Genomic DNA, 27895 nt, shown 5'->3' with positions numbered 1-27895 from the left:
CACTGACATCTCCTCGATACCTTCCTCTTAACACTTTAAAACTATGACCCATTGTGGCAGTCAATCCTGCTCGGGGTAAAAAGTCTCTGGCTCTTGACTCTATCCATGCCTCTCATTATCTTGTACACCTCGATCAGGTCACCCCTCTTCCTCCATCTCTCCAGAGAGAAAAGTCCGAGTTCACTCAATCTCTCCTCGTAAGAGGAACCCTCCAGTCTAGGCAGCATCCTGGTAAACCTCCTTTGTACAGTCTCCAAAGCCTCTGTATTTTTCCTATAATAGGGCGACCAGAACTGGACACAATATTGCAAGTGTGGTCTCACCAGGGTTTTGTAGAGCTGCAGCAAAACCTCGTGGCTCTTAAACTTGAATCCCCTGTTAATGAAAGCCAAAACACCATATGCTTTCTTAACAACCCTATCTACTTAGATGACAACTTTGAGGGATCTATGCACTTGATCACGAAGATCCCTCTGTTCCCCCACACTACCAAGAATCCTGTCTTTAATCCTATGTTTAGCATTCAAGTTTGACCTTCCAAAATGCATTGCTTCACATCTATTCAGGTTGAACACCATCTGCCATTTCTCAGCCCAGCTTTGCGTACTGTCATTGTCGCGCGGCAGGGTGCAATAGCCTTCTATACTATCAATGGTACCTCTCAACTTTGTGTCATATGCAAACGTACTAACCCAGCCCTCAACCTCCTCATCCAAACCATTTATAAAAACTACGAAGAGCAGAGGACCATGAACAGAGCCATGCAGGTCACCACTGACCTCCAGGCAGAATACTTTCCATCTGCAACCACTCTCTGCCTTCTGCCAGCCAACCAATTCTGAATCCAGACAGCCAAATCTTCCTGTATCCCATACCCCCTGACTTTATGAATGAGCCTACCATGGGGAACTTTTTCAAACTCCTTGCTGAAGTCCATGTACACCACATTCACTGCTCAATCTTCGTCAATCTGTCTCATCACCTCCTCAAAGAACTCAATAAAGTTTGTGGGGCATGACCTGACCCTCTCAAAGCCACACTGACTGCCTTTAATCACACCATGCATTTTCAAATAGTCATAAATCCTATCCCTCAATTCTTTCCAAACCTTTGCTGACCACAGACATAAGACTGACTGGTCTGCAATTGCTAGGGATTTCCCTATTACCCTTCTTGAAAAGAGGAACAACATTCGCCTCCCTTAAATCCTCTGGTACGAATCCCATGGAGAGTGAGGAAGCAAAGATCTTTGCTAGTGGTTGAGCAACCTCCTTGCTCAACTCCTGGAATAAGATCTAGGAGGGGATCAGCAAATGAGAACAATTTGTTAAGATTTCTCGTGCAAAATAAATCAAGAAATAAATTGCTCTCAAATAGATCAAGACGAAAGCAGCAAAAGCCTTGCAGAAAAACTTACCTGCTTGAAATGGGAATTTTATGGAGGTTGAAGTGCTGTGGTTGATTCAACAGTTGAAATGATAAACAATGTTATTGTGATTTTACCAGCTGACACAGAACAATCGCTGGCATTACCTCCTTCTCTGACACTCACCATCCTCTTTATCATATTGATCAAGATCGTATTCTGCCAGACTGTCATTGTCTTCCTCTTCTCCCTCCTCTTGTGTCTTGGAATCACTCGTGGCAAGGTTGTCTGATCCATCCATCAACTCCTCCTCATTCGCTCCTTCTGCCTTTTCCTCATCCTCCTCCTGATCACTGGAAATAAACACATAATATTGAGCATGTTTATCAGTTGCAAACCTCACTCATTCTGCCACTTGCCATTGTTTGGCTGCCACACCTAAAAGGCTGGTAGCTAAACACCAACATTATTCATCCTTTCTTCAATAAAGAAGGGGAAGACTGCAACTTACTCAAATTCTTCTCTTGCATCGAGGATTAATTGCTGCAACTCCTCCTTACTCAGAGTCACCTAGAAATGAAAATTTACTGAAATTATTAACATTGGAAAAATAACTTGCCCTGACATCAGGATTCCACGGCAGGAATAAATCAAAACACTTAATGCATTTCCCTGCATTCTGAAACCAGCAAAGTGAAACTGGTTGTTTCCTGAGAAATCCCCAGCAGCAGGCTCCAGGATCAAGAACTCCAATAACTCTCGAGTGTGTGTTATAATCCTGCTTATGGTACAACTGGTTAAATTAAATCCCAGAATTAAACCTAGCTTGAGAGATGTGCTTTATTCTTTATCTAACATGACAGTTACTTGCAGGCATGTTCACACAAATTTGATTTTCTTCTACAAGTGAATTACATGAAAATAAATTTTATAAGCTGTCTAAATATAGAAGACAGTAAAAAAGGTACCAAACTATTTCCCAATGCTACCCATTACAAAAGTTTTAAGTCCAGAGAAATTACAAATCCTATTTAGTTAGAAATCACACAACACCAGGTTATAGTCCAACACGTTTACGTGGAAACACTAGCTTTCAGAGCGCTGCTCCTTCATCAGATTAAAAATCACACAACACCAGGTTATAGTCCAACAGGTTTATTTGGAAGCACTAGCTTTTAGAGCACTGCTCCTTCATCAGGCGATTATGGAGAATAAGATTGTAAGACACAGAATTTATAGCAAAACTTTCCAGTGTAATGTAACTGATATTATATATTGAAAAAGACCAGATTGTTTGTTAAGTCTCTCATCTTTTAGAATGACCATGTTGGTATCAGTTCTATCATATGTAAATCGCAAAACATCTTTTTAAAAAGTTACATTCTCAAGCGAACTTTAACAACTGGTGTCAAGAGTGTCTGTGAGAGAGTGCGTGTATGTGTGAGAGTGTAATCGGGTATAAGTCTGTGGGAGGGTGCATGTGTGAGCATATGAGAAAGGGTCTATGTGCATGTGCACCCGTCTGCATGTGTCTGTCTGTGCGTACACAGAGGAACCTCGATTATCGGAATAGCAATTATTCAAAAATCGGATTATCCGAAGGAGATCGCGAGGTCCCGATAGAAACACAACATGAAAGACATGTTTCCAACAGTGGTCGCGTCTTTTGCTTAGTGATTTGAAGACTGTGTCTGTTTAATGACTGAGCATTCCATGAATGTGGCAGCATAACTTTCCAATTTCTATTCCCTGACAGTGTGGTGCACCCTCAGCGCTGACATCCCCCGACAGTGCGACGCGCACTCAGCACTGACCTCCCCCCCCCCAACAGTGCGGCGCTCCCTCAGCACTGACCCTCCGACAGCGCGGCCCTCCCTCAGCACTGACCCTCCGACAGTGCGGCACTCCCTCAGCACTGACCCTCCTGACAGTGCGGCACTCCCTCAGCACTGACCCTCTGACAGCGCGGCACTCCCTCAGCACTGACCGTCCGACAGCGTGGCACATCCTCAGCACTGACCCTCTGACAGTATGGCACTCCCTCAGCACTGACCCTCTGACAGTGCGGCACTCCCTCAGTACTGACCCTCCCGACAGTGCGGCACTCTCTCAGTATTGACCCTCCCGACAGTGCGGCGCTCCCTCAGTACTGACCCTCCGACAGTGCGGCGCTCCCTCAGTACTGACCCTCCCGACAGTGCGGCGCTCCCTCAGTACTGACCCTCCGACAGTGCGGCGCTCCCTCAGTACTGACCCTCCGACAATGCGGCACTCCCTCAGCACTGACCCTCCGACAGCGCGGCACTCCCTCAGCACTGACCCTCCGACAGCGCGGCACTCCCTCAGCACTGACCTTCGGACAGTGCGGCACTCCCTCAGCATTGACCCTCCGACAGCGCTGCCCTCCCTCAGCACAGACCCACTGACAGCGCGGCACATCCTCAGCACTGACCCTTCGACAGCGCGGCACTCCCTCAGCACTGACCCTCTGACAGCGCGGCCCTCCCTCAGCACTGACCCTCCGACAGCGCGGCCCTCCCTCAGCACTGACCCTCCGACAGCGCGGCCCTCCCTCAGCACTGACCCTCCGACAGAGCGCCCCTCCCTCAGCACTGACCCTCCGACAGCGCGCCCCTCCCTCAGCACTGACCCTCCGACAGCGCGCCCCTCCCTCAGCACTGACCCTCCGACAGCGCGCCCCTCCCTCAGCACTGACCCTCCGACTGCGCGGCCCTCCCTCAGCACTGACCCTCCGACAGCGCGGCCCTCCCTCAGCACTGACCCTCCGACAGCGCGGCCCTCCCTCAGCACTGACCCTCCGACAGCGCGGCCCTCCCTCAGCACTGACCCTCCGACAGCGCGGCCCTCCCTCAGCACTGACCCTCCGACAGCGCGCCCCTCCCTCAGCACTGACCCTCCGACAGCGCGCCCCTCCCTCAGCACTGACCCTCCGACAGCGCGGCACTCCCTCAGCACTGACCCTCCGACAGCGCGGCACTCCCTCAGCACTGACCCTCCGACAGCGCGGCGCTCCCTCAGCACTGACCCTCCGACAGCGCGGCGCTCCCTCAGCACTGACCCTCCGACAGCGCGGCGCTCCCTCAGCACTGACCCTCCGACAGCGCGGCGCTCCCTCAGCACTGACCCTCCGACAGCGCGGCGCTCCCTCAGCACTGACCCTCCGACAGCGCGGCGCTCCCTCAGCACTGACCCTCCGACAGCGCGGCGCTCCCTCAGTACTGACCCTCCCGACAGTGCGGCAGTCCCTCAGTACTGACCCTCCGACAGTGTGGCGCTCCCTCAGTACTGACCCTTCGACAGTGCGCGCTCCCTCAGTACTGACTCTCCAGACAGTGCGGCGCTCCCTCAGTACTGACCCTCCGACAGTGCGGCGCTCCCTCAGTACTGACCCTCCCGACAGTGCGGCGCTCCCTCAGTACTGACCCTCCCGACAGTGCGGCGCTCCCTCAGTACTGACCCTCCGACAGTGCGGCGCTCCCTCAGTACTGACCCTCTGACAGTTCCCACTCCCTCAGCACTGACCCTCACGACAGTGCGGCGCTCCCTTAGCACTGACCCTCCGACAGCGCGGCACTCCCTCAGTACTGACCCTCCCGACAGTGCGGCACTCTCTCAGTATTGACCCTCCCGACAGTGCGGCACTCCCTCAGCACTGACCCTCCGACAGCGCGGCACTCCCTCAGCACTGACCCTCCGACAGCGCGGCACTCCCTCAGCACTGACCCTCCGACAGCGCGGCACTCCCTCAGCACTGACCCTCCGACAGCGCGGCACTCCCTCAGCACTGACCCTCCTGACAGTGCGGCACTCCCTCAGCACTGACCCTCTGACAGCGCGGCACTCCCTCAGCACTGACTCTCTGACAGCGCGGCACTCCCTCAGCACTGACCGTCCGACAGTGCGGCACTCCCTCAGTACTGACCCTCCCGACAGTGCGGCACTCCCTCAGTACTGACCCTCCCGACAGTGCGGCACTCCCTCAGTACTGAAATTCCGACAGTGCGGCACTCCCTCAGTACTGACCCTCCGACAGTGCGGCGCTCCCTCAGTACTGACCCTCCCGACAGTGCGGCGCTCCCTCAGTACTGACCCTCCCGACAGTGCGGCGCTCCCTCAGTACTGACCCTCCCGACAGTGCGGCGCTCCCTCAGTACTGACCCTCCGACAGCGCGGCCCCCCCTCAGAACTGACCCTCCGACAGCGCGGCACTCCCTCAGCACTGACCCTCCGACAGCGCGGCACTACCTCAGCACTGACCCTCTGACAGCGCGGCACTCCCTCAGCACTGACCCTCTGACAGCGCGGCACTCCCTCAGCACTGACCGTCCGACAGCGTGGCACATCCTCAGCACTGACCCTCTGACAGCGCGGCACTCCCTCAGCAATGACCTTCTGACAGCGCGGCACTCCCTCAGCACTGACCCTCTGACAGTACGGCACTCCCTCAGCACTGACCGTCCGACAGTGCGGCACTCCCTCAGTGCTGACCCTCCCGACAGTGCGGCACTCCCTCAGTGCTGACCCTCCCGACAGTGCGGCACTCCCTCAGTACTGAAATTCCGACAGTGCGGCACTCCCTCAGTACTGACCCTCCGACAGCGCGGACCTCCCTCAGCACTGACCAACGGACGGCGCGTCCCTCACTCAGCACTGACCACCGGACGGCGCGTCCCTCACTCAGCACTGACCCTCCGACAGCGCGGCACTCCCTCAGCACTGACCCTCCGACAGCGCGGCACTCCCTCAGCACTGACCCTCCGACAGCGCGGCACTCCCTCAGCACTGACCCTCTGACAGCGCGGCACTCCCTCAGCACTGACCCTCCGACAGCGCGGCACTCCCTCAGCACTGACCCTCCGACAGCGCGGCACTGCCTCAGCACTGACCCTCCGACAGCGCGGCACTGCCTCAGTACTGACCCTCTGACAGTGCGGCACTCCCTCAGTACTGACCCTCCGACAGTGTGGCGCTCCCTCAGTACTGACCCTCCCGCCAGTGCGGCGCTCCCTCAGTACTGACCCTCCGACAGTGCGGCGTTCCCTCAGTACTGACCCTCCGACAGTGCGGCGCTCCCTCAGTACTGACCTGCCGACAGTGCGGCGCTCCCGCAGCACTGACCCTCCGACAGCGCGGCACTCCCTCAGCACTGACCCTCCGACAGCGCGGCGCTCCCTCAGTACTGACCCTCCCGACAGTGCGGCAGTCCCTCAGTACTGACCCTCCGACAGTGTGGCGCTCCCTCAGTACTGACCCTCCGACAGTGCGGCACTCCCTCAGTACTGACTCTCCAGACAGTGCGGCACTGCCTCAGCACTGACCCTCCGACAGCGCGGCACTGCCTCAGTACTGACCCTCTGACAGTGCGGCACTCCCTCAGTACTGACCCTCCGACAGTGTGGCGCTCCCTCAGTACTGACCCTCCCGCCAGTGCGGCGCTCCCTCAGTACTGACCCTCCGACAGTGCGGCGTTCCCTCAGTACTGACCCTCCGACAGTGCGGCGCTCCCTCAGTACTGACCTGCCGACAGTGCGGCGCTCCCGCAGCACTGACCCTCCGACAGCGCGGCACTCCCTCAGCACTGACCCTCCGACAGCGCGGCGCTCCCTCAGTACTGACCCTCCCGACAGTGCGGCAGTCCCTCAGTACTGACCCTCCGACAGTGTGGCGCTCCCTCAGTACTGACCCTCCGACAGTGCGGCACTCCCTCAGTACTGACTCTCCAGACAGTGCGGCGCTCCCTCAGTACTGACCCTCCGACAGTGCGGCGCTCCCTCAGTACTGACCCTCCCGACAGTGCGGCGCTCCCTCAGTACTGACCCTCCGACAGTGCGGCGCTCCCTCAGTACTGACCCTCCGACAGTGCGGCGCTCCCTCAGTACTGACCCTCTCACAGTTCCCACTCCCTTAGCACTGACCCTCCGACAGCGCGGCACTCCCTCAGTACTGACCCTCCCGACAGTGCGGCACTCTCTCAGTATTGACCCTCCCGACAGTGCGGCACTCCCTCAGCACTGACCCTCCGATAGCGCGGCACTCCCTCAGCACTGACCCTCCGACAGCGCGGCACTCCCTCAGCACTGACCCTCCGACAGCACGGCACTCCCTCAGCACTGACCCTCCGACAGCGCGGCCCTCCCTCAGCACTGACCCTCCTGACAGTGCGGCACTCCCTCAGTACTGACCCTCCCGACAGTGCGGCACTCTCTCAGTATTGACCCTCCCGACAGTGTGGCACTCCCTCAGTACTGACCCTCCGACAGTGCAGCGCTCCCTCAGTACTGACCCTCCCGACAGTGCGGCGCTCCCTCAGTACTGACCCTCCCGACAGTGCGGCGCTCCCTCAGTACTGACCCTCCGACAGCGCGGCACTCCCTCAGCACTGACCCTCCGACAGTGCGGCACTCTCTCAGTATTGACCCTCCCGACAGTGTGGCACTCCCTCAGTACTGACCCTCCGACAGTGCAGCGCTCCCTCAGTACTGACCCTCCCGACAGTGCGGCGCTCCCTCAGTACTGACCCTCCCGACAGCGCGGCACTCCCTCAGCACTGACCCTCCGACAGCGCGGCACTCCCTCAGCACTGACCCTCCGACAGCGCGGCACTCCCTCAGCACTGACCCTCCGACAGCGCGGCACTCCCTCAGCACTGACCCTCCTGACAGTGCGGCACTCCCTCAGCACTGACCCTCTGACAGCGCGGCACTCCCTCAGCACTGACTCTCTGACAGCGCGGCACTCCCTCAGCACTGACCGTCCGACAGTGCGGCACTCCCTCAGTACTGACCCTCCCGACAGTGCGGCACTCCCTCAGTACTGAAATTCCGACAGTGCGGCACTCCCTCAGTACTGACCCTCCGACAGTGCGGCGCTCCCTCAGTACTGACCCTCCCGACAGTGCGGCGCTCCCTCAGTACTGACCCTCCCGACAGTGCGGCGCTCCCTCAGTACTGACCCTCCGACAGCGCGGCCCCCCCTCAGAACTGACCCTCCGACAGCGCGGCACTCCCTCAGCACTGACCCTCCGACAGCGCGGCACTACCTCAGCACTGACCCTCTGACAGCGCGGCACTCCCTCAGCACTGACCCTCTGACAGCGCGGCACTCCCTCAGCACTGACCGTCCGACAGCGTGGCACATCCTCAGCACTGACCCTCTGACAGCGCGGCACTCCCTCAGCAATGACCTTCTGACAGCGCGGCACTCCCTCAGCACTGACCCTCTGACAGTACGGCACTCCCTCAGCACTGACCGTCCGACAGTGCGGCACTCCCTCAGTGCTGACCCTCCCGACAGTGCGGCACTCCCTCAGTACTGACCCTCCCGACAGTGCGGCACTCCCTCAGTACTGAAATTCCGACAGTGCGGCACTCCCTCAGCACTGACCCTCTGACAGCGCGGCCCTCCCTCAGCACTGACCCTCCGACAGCGCGGACCTCCCTCAGCACTGACCAACGGACGGCGCGTCCCTCACTCAGCACTGACCACCGGACGGCGCGTCCCTCACTCAGCACTGACCCTCCGACAGCGCGGCACTCCCTCAGCACTGACCCTCCGACAGCGCGGCACTCCCTCAGCACTGACCCTCCGACAGCGCGGCACTCCCTCAGCACTGACCCTCCGACAGCGCGGCACTCCCTCAGCACTGACCCTCCGACAGCGCGGCACTCCCTCAGTACTGACCCTCCGACAGCGCGGCACTGCCTCAGTACTGACCCTCTGACAGTGCGGCACTCCCTCAGTACTGACCCTCCGACAGTGTGGCGCTCCCTCAGTACTGACCCTCCCGCCAGTGCGGCGCTCCCTCAGTACTGACCCTCCAACAGTGCGGCGTTCCCTCAGTACTGACCCTCCAACAGTGCGGCGTTCCCTCAGTACTGACCCTCCGACAGTGCGGCGCTCCCTCAGTACTGACCTGCCGACAGTGCGGCGCTCCCTCAGTACTGACCCTCCCGACAGTGCGGCAGTCCCTCAGTACTGACCCTCCGACAGCGCGGCGCTCCCTCAGTACTGACCCTCCCGACAGTGCGGCAGTCCCTCAGTACTGACCCTCCGACAGTGTGGCGCTCCCTCAGTACTGACCCTCCGACAGTGCGGCACTCCCTCAGTACTGACTCTCCAGACAGTGCGGCACTGCCTCAGCACTGACTCTCCGACAGCGCGGCACTGCCTCAGTACTGACCCTCTGACAGTGCGGCACTCCCTCAGTACTGACCCTCCGACAGTGTGGCGCTCCCTCAGTACTGACCCTCCCGCCAGTGCGGCGCTCCCTCAGTACTGACCCTCCGACAGCGCGGCGCTCCCTCAGTACTGACCCTCCCGACAGTGCGGCAGTCCCTCAGTACTGACCCTCCGACAGTGTGGCGCTCCCTCAGTACTGACCCTCCGACAGTGCGGCACTCCCTCAGTACTGACTCTCCAGACAGTGCGGCGCTCCCTCAGTACTGACCCTCCGACAGTGCGGCGCTCCCTCAGTACTGACCCTCCCGACAGTGCGGCGCTCCCTCAGTACTGACCCTCCGACAGTGCGGCGCTCCCTCAGTACTGACCCTCCGACAGTGCGGCGCTCCCTCAGTACTGACCCTCTCACAGTTCCCACTCCCTTAGCACTGACCCTCCGACAGCGCGGCACTCCCTCAGTACTGACCCTCCCGACAGTGCGGCACTCTCTCAGTATTGACCCTCCCGACAGTGCGGCACTCCCTCAGCACTGACCCTCCGACAGCGCGGCACTCCCTCAGCACTGACCCTCCTACAGCGCGGCACTCCCTCAGCACTGACCCTCCGACAGCACGGCACTCCCTCAGCACTGACCCTCCGACAGCGCGGCCCTCCCTCAGCACTGACCCTCCTGACAGTGCGGCACTCTCTCAGCACTGACCCTCTGACAGCGCGGCACTCTCTCAGCACTGACCCTCTGACAGCGCGGCACTCCCTCAGCACCGACTCTCTGACAGCGCGGCACTCCCTCAGCACTGACCCTCTGACAGTGCGGCACTCCCTCAGTACTGACCCTCCCGACAGTGCGGCACTCTCTCAGTATTGACCCTCCCGACAGTGCGGCACTCCCTCAGTACTGACCCTCCGACAGTGCAGCGCTCCCTCAGTACTGACCCTCCCGACAGTGCGGCGCTCCCTCAGTACTGACCCTCCCGACAGTGCGGCGCTCCCTCAGTACTGACCCTCCGACAGCGCGGCACTCCCTCAGCACTGACCCTCCGACAGCGCGGCACTCCCTCAGCACTGACCCTCCGACAGTGCGGCACTCCCTCAGCACTGACCCTCCGACAGTGCGGCACTCTCTCAGTATTGACCCTCCCGACAGTGTGGCACTCCCTCAGTACTGACCCTCCGACAGTGCAGCGCTCCCTCAGTACTGACCCTCCCGCCAGTGCGGCGCTCCCTCAGTACTGACCCTCCGACAGCGCGGCGCTCCCTCAGTACTGACCCTCCCGACAGTGCGGCAGTCCCTCAGTACTGACCCTCCGACAGTGTGGCGCTCCCTCAGTACTGACCCTCCGACAGTGCGGCACTCCCTCAGTACTGACTCTCCAGACAGTGCGGCGCTCCCTCAGTACTGACCCTCCGACAGTGCGGCGCTCCCTCAGTACTGACCCTCCCGACAGTGCGGCGCTCCCTCAGTACTGACCCTCCGACAGTGCGGCGCTCCCTCAGTACTGACCCTCCGACAGTGCGGCGCTCCCTCAGTACTGACCCTCTCACAGTTCCCACTCCCTTAGCACTGACCCTCCGACAGCGCGGCACTCCCTCAGTACTGACCCTCCCGACAGTGCGGCACTCTCTCAGTATTGACCCTCCCGACAGTGCGGCACTCCCTCAGCACTGACCCTCCGACAGCGCGGCACTCCCTCAGCACTGACCCTCCGACAGCGCGGCACTCCCTCAGCACTGACCCTCCGACAGCACGGCACTCCCTCAGCACTGACCCTCCGACAGCGCGGCCCTCCCTCAGCACTGACCCTCCTGACAGTGCGGCACTCTCTCAGCACTGACCCTCTGACAGCGCGGCACTCCCTCAGCACTGACTCTCTGACAGCGCGGCACTCCCTCAGCACTGACCCTCTGACAGTGCGGCACTCCCTCAGTACTGACCCTCCCGACAGTGCGGCACTCTCTCAGTATTGACCCTCCCGACAGTGTGGCACTCCCTCAGTACTGACCCTCCGACAGTGCAGCGCTCCCTCAGTACTGACCCTCCCGACAGTGCGGCGCTCCCTCAGTACTGACCCTCCCGACAGTGCGGCGCTCCCTCAGTACTGACCCTCCGACAGCGCGGCACTCCCTCAGCACTGACCCTCCGACAGCGCGGCACTCCCTCAGCACTGACCCTCCGACAGTGCGGCACTCCCTCAGCACTGACCCTCCGACAGTGCGGCACTCTCTCAGTATTGACCCTCCCGACAGTGTGGCACTCCCTCAGTACTGACCCTCCGACAGTGCAGCGCTCCCTCAGTACTGACCCTCCCGACAGTGCGGCGCTCCCTCAGTACTGACCCTCCCGACAGCGCGGCACTCCCTCAGCACTGACCCTCCGACAGCGCGGCACTCCCTCAGCACTGACCCTCCGACAGCGCGGCACTCCCTCAGCACTGACCCTCCGACAGCGCGGCACTCCCTCAGCACTGACCCTCCTGACAGTGCGGCACTCCCTCAGCACTGACCCTCTGACAGCGCGGCACTCCCTCAGCACTGACTCTCTGACAGCGCGGCACTCCCTCAGCACTGACCGTCCGACAGTGCGGCACTCCCTCAGTACTGACCCTCCCGACAGTGCGGCACTCCCTCAGTACTGACCCTCCCGACAGTGCGGCACTCCCTCAGTACTGAAATTCCGACAGTGCGGCACTCCCTCAGTACTGACCCTCCGACAGTGCGGCGCTCCCTCAGTACTGACCCTCCCGACAGTGCGGCGCTCCCTCAGTACTGACCCTCCCGACAGTGCGGCGCTCCCTCAGTACTGACCCTCCGACAGCGCGGCCCCCCCTCAGAACTGACCCTCCGACAGCGCGGCACTCCCTCAGCACTGACCCTCCGACAGCGCGGCACTACCTCAGCACTGACCCTCTGACAGCGCGGCACTCCCTCAGCACTGACCCTCTGACAGCGCGGCACTCCCTCAGCACTGACCGTCCGACAGCGTGGCACATCCTCAGCACTGACCCTCTGACAGCGCGGCACTCCCTCAGCAATGACCTTCTGACAGCGCGGCACTCCCTCAGCACTGACCCTCTGACAGTACGGCACTCCCTCAGCACTGACCGTCCGACAGTGCGGCACTCCCTCAGTGCTGACCCTCCCGACAGTGTGGCACTCCCTCAGTACTGACCCTCCCGACAGTGCGGCACTCCCTCAGTACTGAAATTCCGACAGTGCGGCACTCCCTCAGTACTGACCCTCCGACAGTGCGGCACTCCCTCAGCACTGACCCTCTGACAGCGCGGCCCTCCCTCAGCACTGACCCTCCGACAGCGCGGACCTCCCTCAGCACTGACCAACGGACGGCGCGTCCCTCACTCAGCACTGACCACCGGACGGCGCGTCCCTCACTCAGCACTGACCCTCCGACAGCGCGGCACTCCCTCAGCACTGACCCTCCGACAGCGCGGCACTCCCTCAGCACTGACCCTCCGACAGCGCGGCACTCCCTCAGCACTGACCCTCTGACAGCGCGGCACTCCCTCAGCACTGACCCTCCGACAGCGAGGCACTCCCTCAGCACTGACCCTCCGACAGCGCGGCACTGCCTCAGCACTGACCCTCCGACAGCGCGGCACTGCCTCAGTACTGACCCTCTGACAGTGCGGCACTCCCTCAGTACTGACCCTCCGACAGTGTGGCGCTCCCTCAGTACTGACACTCCCGCCAGTGCGGCGCTCCCTCAGTACTGACCCTCCGACAGTGCGGCGTTCCCTCAGTACTGACCCTCCGACAGTGCGGCGCTCCCTCAGTACTGACCTGCCGACAGTGCGGCGCTCCCGCAGCACTGACCCTCCGACAGCGCGGCACTCCCTCAGCACTGACCCTCCGACAGCGCGGCGCTCCCTCAGTACTGACCCTCCCGACAGTGCGGCAGTCCCTCAGTACTGACCCTCCGACAGTGTGGCGCTCCCTCAGTACTGACCCTCCGACAGTGCGGCACTCCCTCAGTACTGACTCTCCAGACAGTGCGGCACTGCCTCAGCACTGACCCTCCGACAGCGCGGCACTGCCTCAGTACTGACCCTCTGACAGTGCGGCACTCCCTCAGTACTGACCCTCCGACAGTGTGGCGCTCCCTCAGTACTGACCCTCCCGCCAGTGCGGCGCTCCCTCAGTACTGACCCTCCGACAGTGCGGCGTTCCCTCAGTACTGACCCTCCGACAGTGCGGCGCTCCCTCAGTACTGACCTGCCGACAGTGCGGCGCTCCCGCAGCACTGACCCTCCGACAGCGCGGCACTCCCTCAGCACTGACCCTCCGACAGCGCGGCGCTCCCTCAGTACTGACCCTCCCGACAGTGCGGCAGTCCCTCAGTACTGACCCTCCGACAGTGTGGCGCTCCCTCAGTACTGACCCTCCGACAGTGCGGCACTCCCTCAGTACTGACTCTCCAGACAGTGCGGCGCTCCCTCAGTACTGACCCTCCGACAGTGCGGCGCTCCCTCAGTACTGACCCTCCCGACAGTGCGGCGCTCCCTCAGTACTGACCCTCCGACAGTGCGGCGCTCCCTCAGTACTGACCCTCCGACAGTGCGGCGCTCCCTCAGTACTGACCCTCTCACAGTTCCCACTCCCTTAGCACTGACCCTCCGACAGCGCGGCACTCCCTCAGTACTGACCCTCCCGACAGTGCGGCACTCTCTCAGTATTGACCCTCCCGACAGTGCGGCACTCCCTCAGCACTGACCCTCCGACAGCGCGGCACTCCCTCAGCACTGACCCTCCGACAGCGCGGCACTCCCTCAGCACTGACCCTCCGACAGCACGGCACTCCCTCAGCACTGACCCTCCGACAGCGCGGCCCTCCCTCAGCACTGACCCTCCTGACAGTGCGGCACTCTCTCAGCACTGACCCTCTGACAGCGCGGCACTCCCTCAGCACTGACTCTCTGACAGCGCGGCACTCCCTCAGCACTGACCCTCTGACAGTGCGGCACTCCCTCAGTACTGACCCTCCCGACAGTGCGGCACTCTCTCAGTATTGACCCTCCCGACAGTGTGGCACTCCCTCAGGACTGACCCTCCGACAGTGCAGCGCTCCCTCAGTACTGACCCTCCCGACAGTGCGGCGCTCCCTCAGTACTGACCCTCCCGACAGTGCGGCGCTCCCTCAGTACTGACCCTCCGACAGCGCGGTCCCCCCTCAGCACTGACCCTCCGACAGCGCGGCACTCCCTCAGCACTGACCCTCCGACAGCGCGGCACTACCTCAGCACTGACCCTCTGACAGCGCGGCACTCCCTCAGCACTGACCATCTGACAGCGCGGCACTCCCTCAGCACTGACCGTCCGACAGCGCGGCACTCCCTCAGCACTGACCCTCTGACAGCGCGGCACTCCCTCAGCACTGACCTTCTGACAGCGCGGCACTCCCTCAGCACTGACCGTCCGACAGTGCGGCACTCCCTCAGCACTGACCGTCCGACAGTGCGGCACTCCCTCAGTACTGACCCTCTGACAGCGCGGCCCTCCCTCAGCACTGACCCTCCGACAGCGCGGACCTCCCTCAGCACTGACCACCGGACGGCGCGTCGCACACTCAGCACTGACCCTCCGACAGCGCGGCACTCCCTCAGCACTGACCCTCCGACAGCGCGGCACTCCCTCAGCACTGACCCTCCGACAGCGCGGCACTCCCTCAGCACTGACCCTCCGACAGCGCGGCACTGCCTCAGTACTGACCCTCTGACAGTGCGGCACTCCCTCAGTACTGACCCTCCGACAGTGTGGCGCTCCCTCAGTACTGACCCTCTGACAGTGCGGCACTCCCTCAGTACTGACCCTCCCGACAGTGCGGCGCTCCCTCAGTACTGACCCTCCGACAGTGCGGCGCTCCCTCAGTACTGACCCTCCGACAGTGCGGCGCTCCCTCAGTACTGACCTGCCGACAGTGCGGCACTCCCTCAGTACTGACCCTCCGACAGTGCGGCGCTCCCTCAGTACTGACCCTCCCGACAGTGCGGCGCTCCCTCAGTACTGCACCTCCGACAGCGCGGCGCTCCCTCAGCACTGACCCTCCGACAGCGCGGCCCTCCCTCAGCACTGACCCTCCGACAGAGCGGCACACCCTCAGCACTGACCCTCCGACAGTGCGGCACTCCCTCAGCCCTGACCCTCCCGACAGTGCGGCACTCTCTCAGTATTGACCCTCCCGACAGTGCGGCGCTCCCTCAGTACTGACCCTCCCGACAGTGCGGCACTCCCTCAGTACTGACCCTCCCGACAGTGCGGCACTCCCTCAGTACTGACCCTCCCGACAGTGCGGCAGTCCCTCAGTACTGACCCTCCCGACAGTGCGGCAGTCCCTCAGTACTGACCCTCCGACAGTGTGGCGCTCCCTCAGTACTGACCCTCCGACAGTGCGGCACTCCCTCAGTACTGACTCTCCAGACAGTGCGGCGCTCCCTCAGTACTGACCCTCCGACAGTGCGGCGCTCCCTCAGTACTGACCCTCCCGACAGTGCGGCTCTCCCTCAGTACTGACCCTCCGACAGTGCGGCGCTCCCTCAGTACTGACCCTCCGACAGTGCGGCGCTCCCTCAGTACTGACCCTCTGACAGTTCCCACTCCCTCAGCACTGACCCTCCCGACAGTGCGGCGCTCCCTTAGCATTGACCCTCCGACAGCGCGGCACTCCCTCAGTACTGACCCTCCCGACAGTGCGGCACTCTCTCAGTATTGACCCTCCCGACAGTGCGGCACTCCCTCAGCACTGACCCTCCGACAGCGCGGCACTCCCTCAGCACTGACCCTCCGACAGCGCGGCACTCCCTCAGCACTGACCCTCCGACAGCACGGCACTCCCTCAGCACTGACCCTCCGACAGCGCGGCCCTCCCTCAGCACTGACCCTCCGACAGTGCGGCACTCCCTCAGCACTGACCCTCCTGACAGTGCGGCACTCTCTCAGCACTGACCCTCTGACAGCGCGGCACTCCCTCAGCACTGAACCTCTGACAGTGCGGCACTCCCTCAGTACTGACCCTCCCGACAGTGCGGCACTCTCTCAGTATTGACCCTCCCGACAGTGCGGCACTCCCTCAGTACTGACCCTCCGACAGTGCGGCGCTCCCTCAGTACTGACCCTCCGACAGCGCGGCACTCCCTCAGCACTGACCCTCCGACAGCGCGGCACTACCTCAGCACTGACCCTCTGACAGCGCGGCACTCCCTCAGCACTGACCATCTGACAGCGCGGCACTCCCTCAGCACTGACCATCCGACAACGTGGCACATCCTCAGCACTGACCCTCTGACAGCGCGGCACTCCCTCAGCACTGACCTTCTGACAGCGCGGCACTCCCTCAGCACTGACCGTCCGACAGTGCGGCACTCCCTCAGCACTGACCGTCCGACAGTGCGGCACTCCCTCAGCACTGACCCTCTGACAGCGCGGCCCTCCCTCAGCACTGACCCTCCGACGGCGCGGACCTCCCTCAGCAGTGACCACCGGACGGCGCGTCCCTCACTCAGCACTGACCCTCCGACAGCGCGGCACTCCCTCAGCACTGACCCTCCGACAGCGCGGCACTCCCTCAGCACTGACCCTCCGACAGCACGGCACTCCCTCAGCACTGACCCTCCGACAGCGCGGCACTCCCTCAGCACTGACCCTCTGACAGTGCGGCACTCCCTCAGTACTGACCCTCCGACAGTGTGGCGCTCCCTCAGTACTGACCCTCTGACAGTGCGGCACTCCCTCAGTACTGACCCTCCCGACAGTGCGGCGCTCCCTCAGTACTGACCCTCCGACAGTGCGGCGCTCCCTCAGTACTGACCCTCCGACAGTGCGGCGCTCCCTCAGTACTGACCTGCCGACAGTGCGGCGCTCCCTCAGTACTGACCCTCCGACAGTGCGGCACTCCCTCAGTACTGACCCTCCGACAGTGCGGCGCTCCCTCAGTACTGACCCTCCCGACAGTGCGGCGCTCCCTCAGTACTGCACCTCCGACAGCGCGGCGCTCCCTCAGCACTGACCCTCCGACAGCGCGGCCCTCCCTCAGCACTGACCCTCCGACAGCGCGGCACTCCCTCAGCACTGACCTTCGGACAGTGCGGCACTCCCTCAGCACTGACCCTCCGACAGCGCGGCCCTCCCTCAGCACTGACCCTCTGACAGCGCCGCACACCCTCAGCACTGACCCTCCGACACCGCGGCCCTCCCTCAGCACTGACCGTCCGACAGCGTGGCACATCCTCAGCACTGACCCTCTGACAGCGCGGCACTCCCTCAGCACTGACCTTCTGACAGCGCGGCACTCCCTCAGCACTGACCGTCCGACAGTGCGGCACTCCCTCAGCACTGACCGTCCGACAGTGCGGCACTCCCTCAGTACTGACCCTCTGACAGCGCGGCCCTCCCTCAGCACTGACCCTCCGACGGCGCGGACCTCCCTCAGCAGTGACCACCGGACGGCGCGTCCCTCACTCAGCACTGACCCTCCGACAGCGCGGCACTCCCTCAGCACTGACCCTCCGACAGCGCGGCACTCCCTCAGCACTGACCCTCCGACAGCGCGGCGCTCCCTCAGCACTGACCCTCCGACAGCGCGGCCCTCCCTCAGCACTGACCCTCCGACAGCGCGGCACTCCCTCAGCACTGACCTTCGGACAGTGCGGCACTCCCTCAGCACTGACCCTCCGACAGCGCGGCCCTCCCTCAGCACTGACCCTCTGACAGCGCCGCACACCCTCAGCACTGACCCTCCGACACCGCGGCCCTCCCTCAGCACTGACCCTCCGACAGCGCGGCACATCCTCAGCACTGACCCTCCGACAGCGCGGCACTCCCTCAGCAGTGACCCTCCAACAGCGCGGCACTCCCTCAGCACTGACCCTCCGAAAGCGGCCCCCCCTGAGCACTGACCCTCCGACAGCGCGGCCCTCCCTCAGCACTGACCCTCTGACAGCGCGGCACTCCCTCAGCACTGACCATCTGACAGCGCGGCACTCCCTCAGCACTGACCATCCGACAACGTGGCACATCCTCAGCACTGACCCTCTGACAGCGCGGCACTCCCTCAGCACTGACCTTCTGACAGCGCGGCACTCCCTCAGCACTGACCGTCCGACAGTGCGGCACTCCCTCAGCACTGACCGTCCGACAGTGCGGCACTCCCTCAGCACTGACCCTCTGACAGCGCGGCCCTCCCTCAGCACTGACCCTCCGACGGCGCGGACCTCCCTCAGCAGTGACCACCGGACGGCGCGTCCCTCACTCAGCACTGACCCTCCGACAGCGCGGCACTCCCTCAGCACTGACCCTCCGACAGCGCGGCACTCCCTCAGCACTGACCCTCCGACAGCGCGGCACTCCCTCAGCACTGACCCTCCGACAGCGCGGCACTCCCTCAGCACTGACCCTCTGACAGTGCGGCACTCCCTCAGTACTGACCCTCCGACAGTGTGGCGCTCCCTCAGTACTGACCCTCTGACAGTGCGGCACTCCCTCAGTACTGACCCTCCCGACAGTGCGGCGCTCCCTCAGTACTGACCCTCCGACAGTGCGGCGCTCCCTCAGTACTGACCCTCCGACAGTGCGGCGCTCCCTCAGTACTGACCTGCCGACAGTGCGGCGCTCCCTCAGTACTGACCCTCCGACAGTGCGGCACTCCCTCAGTACTGACCCTCCGACAGTGCGGCGCTCCCTCAGTACTGACCCTCCCGACAGTGCGGCGCTCCCTCAGTACTGCACCTCCGACAGCGCGGCGCTCCCTCAGCACTGACCCTCCGACAGCGCGGCCCTCCCTCAGCACTGACCCTCCGACAGCGCGGCACTCCCTCAGCACTGACCTTCGGACAGTGCGGCACTCCCTCAGCACTGACCCTCCGACAGCGCGGCCCTCCCTCAGCACTGACCCTCTGACAGCGCCGCACACCCTCAGCACTGACCCTCCGACACCGCGGCCCTCCCTCAGCACTGACCGTCCGACAGCGTGGCACATCCTCAGCACTGACCCTCTGACAGCGCGGCACTCCCTCAGCACTGACCTTCTGACAGCGCGGCACTCCCTCAGCACTGACCGTCCGACAGTGCGGCACTCCCTCAGCACTGACCGTCCGACAGTGCGGCACTCCCTCAGTACTGACCCTCTGACAGCGCGGCCCTCCCTCAGCACTGACCCTCCGACGGCGCGGACCTCCCTCAGCAGTGACCACCGGACGGCGCGTCCCTCACTCAGCACTGACCCTCCGACAGCGCGGCACTCCCTCAGCACTGACCCTCCGACAGCGCGGCACTCCCTCAGCACTGACCCTCCGACAGCGCGGCGCTCCCTCAGCACTGACCCTCCGACAGCGCGGCCCTCCCTCAGCACTGACCCTCCGACAGCGCGGCACTCCCTCAGCACTGACCTTCGGACAGTGCGGCACTCCCTCAGCACTGACCCTCCGACAGCGCGGCCCTCCCTCAGCACTGACCCTCTGACAGCGCCGCACACCCTCAGCACTGACCCTCCGACACCGCGGCCCTCCCTCAGCACTGACCCTCCGACAGCGCGGCACATCCTCAGCACTGACCCTCCGACAGCGCGGCACTCCCTCAGCAGTGACCCTCCAACAGCGCGGCACTCCCTCAGCACTGACCCTCCGAAAGCGGCCCCCCCTGAGCACTGACCCTCCGACAGCGCGGCCCTCCCTCAGCACTGACCCTCCGACAGCGCGGCCCTCCCTCAGCACTGACCCTCCGACAGCGCGGCCCTCCCTCAGCACTGACCCTCCGACAGCGCGGCCCTCCCTCAGCACTGACCCTCCGACAGCGCGGCCCTCCCTCAGCACTGACCCTCCGACAGTGCGGCACTCCCTCAGCCCTGACCCTCCCGACAGTGCGGCACTCCCTCAGTACTGACCCTCCCGACAGTGCGGCACTCCCTCAGTACTGACCCTCCCGACAGTGCGGCACTCCCTCAGTACTGACCCTCCGACAGCGCGGCACTCCCTCAGTACTGACCCTCCGACAGCACGGTACTCCCTCAGCACTGACCCTCCCGACAGTGCGGCACTCCCTCAGCACTGACCCTCTGACAGTGCCCACTCCCTCAGCACTGACCCTCCCGACAGTGCTGCACTCCCTCAGCACTGACCCTCCGACAGCGCGGCACTCCCTCAGCACTGACCCTCCGACAGCGCTGCACTCCCTCAGCACTGACCTTCTGACAGCGCGGCACTCCCTCAGTCCTGACCCTCCGACAGCGCGGCGCTCCCTCAGTACTGACCCTCTGACAGTGCCCACTCCCTCAGCACTGACCTTCTGACAGCGCAGCACTCCCGCAGCACTGACCCTCTGACAGCGTGGCACTCCCTCAGCACTGACCCTCCGACAGCGCGGCCCTCCATCAGCGCGGCACTCCCTCAGCACTGACCTTCGGACAGTGCGGCACTCCCTCAGCACTGACCCTCCGACAGCGCGGCCCTCCCTCAGCACTGACCCTCTGACAGCGCGGCACACCCTCAGCACTGACCCTCCGACAGCGCGGCACTCCCTCAGCAGTGACCCTCCGACAGCGCGGCACTCCCTCAGCAGTGACCCTCCGAAAGCGGCCCCCCCTGAGCACTGACCCTCCGACAGCGCGGCCCTCCCTCAGCACTGACCCTCCGACAGCGCGGCCCTCCCTCAGCACTGACCCTCCGACAGCGCGGCCCTCCCTCAGCACTGACCCTCCGACAGCGCGGCCCTCCCTCAGCACTGACCCTCCGACAGAGCGGCCCTCCCTCAGCACTGACCCTCCGACAGAGCGCCCCTCCCTCAGCACTGACCCTCCGACAGAGCGCCCCTCCCTCAGCACTGACCCTCCGACAGCGCGCCCCTCCCTCAGCACTGACCCTCCGACAGCGGGCCCCTCCCTCAGCACTGACCCTCCGACAGCGCGGCCCTCCCTCAGCACTGACCCTCCGACAGTGCGGCACTCCCTCAGCCCTGACCCTCCCGACAGTGCGGCACTCTCTCAGTATTGACCCTCCCGACAGTGCGGCGCTCCCTCAGTACTGACCCTCCCGACAGTGCGGCACTCCCTCAGTACTGACCCTCCCGACAGTGCGGCACTCCCTCAGTACTGACCCTCCCGACAGTGCGGCACTCCCTCAGTACTGACCCTCCGACAGCGCGGCACTCCCTCAGTACTGACCCTCCGACAGCACGGTACTCCCTCAGCACTGACCCTCCCGACAGTGCGGCACTCCCTCAGCACTGACCCTCTGACAGTGCCCACTCCCTCAGCACTGACCCTCCCGACAGTGCTGCACTCCCTCAGCACTGACCCTCCGACAGCGCGGCACTCCCTCAGCACTGACCCTCCGACAGCGCTGCACTCCCTCAGCACTGACCTTCTGACAGCGCGGCACTCCCTCAGTCCTGACCCTCCGACAGCGCGGCGCTCCCTCAGTACTGACCCTCTGACAGTGCCCACTCCCTCAGCACTGACCTTCTGACAGCGCAGCACTCCCGCAGCACTGACCCTCTGACAGCGTGGCACTCCCTCAGCACTGACCCTCCGACAGCGCGGCCCTCCATCAGCGCGGCACTCCCTCAGCACTGACCTTCGGACAGTGCGGCACTCCCTCAGCACTGACCCTCCGACAGCGCGGCCCTCCCTCAGCACTGACCCTCTGACAGCGCGGCACACCCTCAGCACTGACCCTCCGACAGCGCGGCACTCCCTCAGCAGTGACCCTCCGACAGCGCGGCACTCCCTCAGCACTGACCCTCCGAAAGCGGCCCCCCCCTGAGCACTGACCCTCCGACAGCGCGGCCCTCCCTCAGCACTGACCCTCCGACAGCGCGGCCCTCCCTCAGCACTGACCCTCCGACAGCGCGGCCCTCCCTCAGCACTGACCCTCCGACAGAGCGGCCCTCCCTCAGCACTGACCCTCCGACAGAGCGCCCCTCCCTCAGCACTGACCCTCCGACAGAGCGCCCCTCCCTCAGCACTGACCCTCCGACAGCGCGCCCCTCCCTCAGCACTGACCCTCCGACAGCGGGCCCCTCCCTCAGCACTGACCCTCCGACAGCGCGGCCCTCCCTCAGCACTGACCCTCCGACAGCGCGGCCCTCCCTCAGCACTGACCAACCGACAGCGCGGCCCTCCCTCAGCACTGACCCTCCGACAGCGCGGCCCTCCCTCAGCACTGACCCTCCGACAGCGCGGCCCTCCCTCAGCACTGACCCTCCGACAGCGCAGCCCTCCCTCAGCACTGACCCTCCGACAGCGCGGCCCTCCCTCAGCACTGACCCTCCGACAGCGCGGCCCTCCCTCAGCACTGACCCTCCGACAGCGCGGCCCTCCCTCAGCACTGACCCTCCGACAGCGCGGCACTCCCTCAGCACTGACCCTCCGACAGCGCGGCACTCCCTCAGCACTGACCCTCCGACAGCGCGGCACTCCCTCAGCACTGACCCTCCGACAGCGCGGCACTCCCTCAGTACTGACCCTCCGACAGTGCGGCACTCCCTCAGTACTGACCCTCCGACAGTGTGGCGCTCCCTCAGTACTGACCCTCTGACAGTGCGGCACTCCCTCAGTACTGACCCTCCCGACAGTGCGGCGCTCCCTCAGTACTGACCCTCCGACAGTGCGGCGCTCCCTCAGTACTGACCCTCCGACAGTGCGGCGCTCCCTCAGTACTGACCTGCCGACAGTGCGGCGCTCCCTCAGTACTGACCCTCCGACAGTCCGGCACTCCCTCAGTACTGACCCTCCGACAGTGCGGCGCTCCCTCAGTACTGACCCTCCCGACAGTGCGGCGCTCCCTCAGTACTGCACCTCCGACAGCGCGGCGCTCCCTCAGCACTGACCCTCCGACAGCGCGGCCCTCCCTCAGCACTGACCCTCCGACAGCGTGGCACTCCCTCAGCACTGACCTTCGGACAGTGCGGCACTCCCTCAGCACTGACCCTCCGACAGCGCGGCCCTCCCTCAGCACTGACCCTCTGACAGCGCGGCACACCCTCAGCACTGACCCTCCGACACCGCGGCCTTCCGTCAGCACTGACCCTCCGACAGCGCGGCACATCCTCAGCAGTGACCCTCCGACAGCGCGGCCCTCCCTCAGCACTGACCCTCCGACAGCGCGGCCCTCCCTCAGCACTGACCCTCCGACAGCGCGGCCCTCCCTCAGCACTGACCCTCCGAAAGCGCGGCCCTCCCTCAGCACTGACCCTCCGACAGCGCGGCCCTCCCTCAGCACTGACCGTCCGACAGAGCGCCCCTCCCTCAGCACTGACCCTCCGACAGAGCGCCCCTCCCTCAGCACTGACCCTCCGACAGTGCGGCACTCCCTCAGCCCTGACCCTCCCGACAGTGCGGCACTCTCTCAGTATTGACCCTCCCGACAGTGCGGCGCTCCCTCAGTACTGACCCTCCCGACAGTGCCCACTCCCTCAGCACTGACCTTCTGACAGCGCAGCACTCCCGCAGCACTGACCCTCTGACAGCGTGGCACTCCCTCAGCACTGACCCTCCGACAGCGCGGCCCTCCATCAGCACTGACCCTCCGACAGCGCGGCCCTCCCTCAGCACTGACCTTCGGACAGTGCGGCACTCCCTCAGCACTGACCCTCCGACAGCGCGGCCCTCCCTCAGCACTGACCCTCTGACAGCGCGGCACTGCCTCAGCACTGACCCTCCGACACCGCGGCCCTCCCTCAGCACTGACCCTCCGACAGCGCGGCACATCCTCAGCACTGACCCTCCGACAGCGCGGCACTCCCTCAGCAGTGACCCTCCGACAGCGCGGCACTCCCTCAGCACTGACCCTCCGAAAGCGGCCCCCCCTGAGCACTGACCCTCCGACAGCGCGGCCCTCCCTCAGCACTGACCCTCCGACAGCGCGGCCCTCCCTCAGCACTGACCCTCCGACAGCGCGGCCCTCCCTCAGCACTGACCCTCCGACAGCGCGGCCCTCCCTCAGCACTGACCCTCCGACAGCGCGGCCCTCCCTCAGCACTGACCCTCCGACAGAGCGCCCCTCCCTCAGCACTGACCCTCCGACAGCGCGCCCCTCCCTCAGCACTGACCCTCCGACAGCGGGCCCCTCCCTCAGCACTGACCCTACGACAGCGCGGCCCTCCCTCAGCACTGACCCTCCGACAGCGCGGCCCTCCCTCAGCACTGACCAACCGACAGCGCGGCCCTCCCTCAGCACTGACCCTCCGACAGCGCGGCCCTCCCTCAGCACTGACCCTCCGACAGCGCGGCCCTCCCTCAGCACTGACCCTCCGACAGCGCGGCCCTCCCTCAGCACTGACCCTCCGACAGCGCGGCGCTCCCTCAGCACTGACCCTCCGACAGCGCGGCCCTCCCTCAGCACTCACCCTCCGACAGCGCGGCACTCCCTCAGCACTGACCCTCCGACAGCGCGGCACTCCCTCAGCACTGACCCTCCGACAGCGCGGCACTCCCTCAGCACTGACCCTCCGACAGCGCGGCACTCCCTCAGCACTGACCCTCCGACAGCGCGGCGCTCCCTCAGTACTGACCCTCCCGACAGTGCGGCACTCCCTCAGTACTGACTCTCCAGACAGTGCGGCGCTCCCTCAGTACTGACCCTCCGACAGTGCGGCGCTCCCTCAGTACTGACCCTCCCGACAGTACGGCGCTCCCTCAGTACTGACCCTCCTACAGTGCGGCGCTCCCTCAGTGCTGACCCTCCGACAGTGCGGCGCTCCCTCAGTACTGACCCTCTGACAGTTCCCACTCCCTCAGCACTGACCCTCTGACAGTGCCCACTCCCTCAGCACTGACCCTCCCGACAGTGCGGCACTCTCTCAGTATTGACCCTCCCGACAGTGCGGCGCTCCCTCAGTACTGACCCTCCCGACAGTGCGGCACTCCCTCAGTACTGACCCTCCCGACAGCGCGGCGCTCCCTCAGTACTGACCCTCCGACAGCGCGGCACTCCCTCAGTACTGACCCTCTGACAGCGCGGCACTCCCTCAGTACTGACCCTCCGACAGCGCGGCACTCCCTCAGCACTGACCCTCCGACAGCGCGGCCCTCCCTCAGCACTCACCCTCCGACAGCACGGTACTCCCTCAGCACTGACCCTCCCGACAGTGCGGCACTCCCTCAGCACTGACCCTCTGACAGTTCCCACTCCCTCAGCACTGACCCTCTGACAGTGCCCACTCCCTCAGCACTGACCCTCCGACAGCGCGGCACTCCCTCAGCACTGACCCTCCGACAGCGCGGCACTCCCTCAGCACTGACCTTCTGACAGCGCGGCACTCCCTCAGTACTGACCCTCCGACAGCGCGGCGCTCCCTCAGTACTGACCCTCTGACAGTGCCCACTCCCTCAGCACTGACCTTCTGACAGCGCAGCACTCCCGCAGCACTGACCCTCTGACAGCGTGGCACTCCCTCAGCACTGACCCTCCGACAGCGCGGCCCTCCATCAGCACTGACCCTCCGACAGCGCGGCACTCCCTCAGCACTGACCTTCGGACAGTGCGGCACTCCCTCAGCACTGACCTTCGGACAGTGCGGCACTCCCTCAGCACTGACCCTCCGACAGCGCGGCCCTCCCTCAGCACTGACCCTCCGACAGCGCGGCACATCCTCAGCACTGACCCTCCGACAGCGTGGCACTCCCTCAGCAGTGACCCTCCAACAGCGCGGCCCTCCCTCAGCACTGACCCTCCGACAGCGCGGCCCCCCCTGAGCACTGACCCTCCGACAGCGCGGCCCTCCCTCAGCACTGACCCTCCGACAGCGCGGCCCTCCCTCAGCACTGACCCTCCGACAGCGCGACCCTCCCTCAGCACTGACCCTCCGACAGAGCGCCCCTCCTTCAGCACTCATCCACCGACAGAGCGCCCCTCCCTCAGCACTGACCCTCCGACAGCGCGCCCCTCCCTCAGCACTGACCCTCCGACAGCGGGCCCCTCCCTCAGCACTGACCCTCCGACAGCGCGGCCCTCCCTCAGCACTGACCCTCCGACAGCGCGGCCCTCCCTCAGCACTGACCCTCCGACAGCGCGGCCCTCCCTCAGCACTGACCAACCGACAGCGCGGCCCTCCCTCAGCACTGACCCTCCGACAGCGCGGCCCTCCCTCAGCACTGACCCTCCGACAGCGCGGCCCTCCCTCAGCACTGACCCTCCGACAGCGCGGCCCTCCCTCAGCACTGACCCTCCGACAGCGCGGCCCTCCCTCAGCACTGACCCTCCGACAGCGCGGCCCTCCCTCAGCACTGACCCTCCGACAGCGCGGCCCTCCCTCAGCACTGACCCTCCGACAGCGCGGCCCTCCCTCAGCACTGACCCTCCGACAGCGCGGCGCTCCCTCAGCACTGACCCTCCGACAGCGCGGCCCTCCCTCAGCACTCACCCTCCGACAGCGCGGCACTCCCTCAGCACTGACCCTCCGACAGCGCGGCCCTCCCTCAGCACTCACCCTCCGACAGCGCGGCACTCCCTCAGCACTGACCCTCCGACAGCGCGGCGCTCCCTCAGTACTGACCCTCCCGACAGTGCGGCACTCCCTCAGTACTGACTCTCCAGACAGTGCGGCGCTCCCTCAGTACTGACCCTCCGACAGTGCGGCGCTCCCTCAGTACTGACCCTCCCGACAGTGCGGCGCTCCCTCAGTACTGACCCTCCTACAGTGCGGCGCTCCCTCAGTGCTGACCCTCCGACAGTGCGGCGCTCCCTCAGTACTGACCCTCTGACAGTTCCCACTCCCTCAGCACTGACCCTCTGACAGTGCCCACTCCCTCAGCACTGACCCTCCCGACAGTGCGGCACTCTCTCAGTATTGACCCTCCCGACAGTGCGGCGCTCCCTCAGTACTGACCCTCCCGACAGTGCGGCACTCCCTCAGTACTGACCCTCCCGACAGCGCGGCGCTCCCTCAGTACTGACCCTCCGACAGCGCGGCACTCCCTCAGTACTGACCCTCTGACAGCGCGGCACTCCCTCAGCACTGACCCTCCGACAGCGCGGCACTCCCTCAGCACTGACCCTCCGACAGCGCGGCCCCCCCTCAGCACTGACCCTCCGACAGCGCGGCCCTCCCTCAGCACTGACCCTCCGACAGTGCGGCACTCCCTCAGCACTGACCCTCCTGACAGTGCGGCACTCCCTCAGCACTGACCCTCCTGACAGCGCGGCACTCCCTCAGCACTAACTCTCTGACAGCGCGGCACTCCCTCAGCACTGACCGTCCGACAGCGTGGCACATCCTCAGCACTGACCCTCTGACAGTGCGGCACTCCCTCAGTACTGACCCTCCCGACAGTGCGGCACTCTCTCAGTATTGACACTCCCGACAGTGCGGCGCTCCCTCAGTACTGACCCT

At 64.2% G+C, this 27895-nt stretch overlaps 1 protein-coding gene across 1 annotated transcript in view; it reads right to left on the bottom strand.

Moving 5' to 3' along the window:
- Window positions 1-27895, bottom strand: part of pwp1 (PWP1 homolog, endonuclein) — an 89814-nt gene that overhangs the window by 47620 nt on the left and 14299 nt on the right. Inside the window, exons 2-3 of the mRNA XM_043709852.2 lie at window positions 1878-1936; window positions 1553-1719 (exon numbers count right to left, since the gene is read on the bottom strand). Of these exons, the coding sequence (XP_043565787.2) occupies window positions 1553-1719; window positions 1878-1936 (226 nt within the window). The remainder of the gene's footprint in view (window positions 1-1552; window positions 1720-1877; window positions 1937-27895) is intronic.

Source organism: Chiloscyllium plagiosum, unplaced genomic scaffold, assembly GCF_037043375.1.
Source record: "Chiloscyllium plagiosum isolate Xiang-an unplaced genomic scaffold, Cpla_swu_hap1 HiC_scaffold_19, whole genome shotgun sequence".
NCBI lineage: Eukaryota > Metazoa > Chordata > Chondrichthyes > Orectolobiformes > Hemiscylliidae > Chiloscyllium > Chiloscyllium plagiosum.
This window is presented reverse-complemented; position numbering and strand designations above follow the sequence as displayed.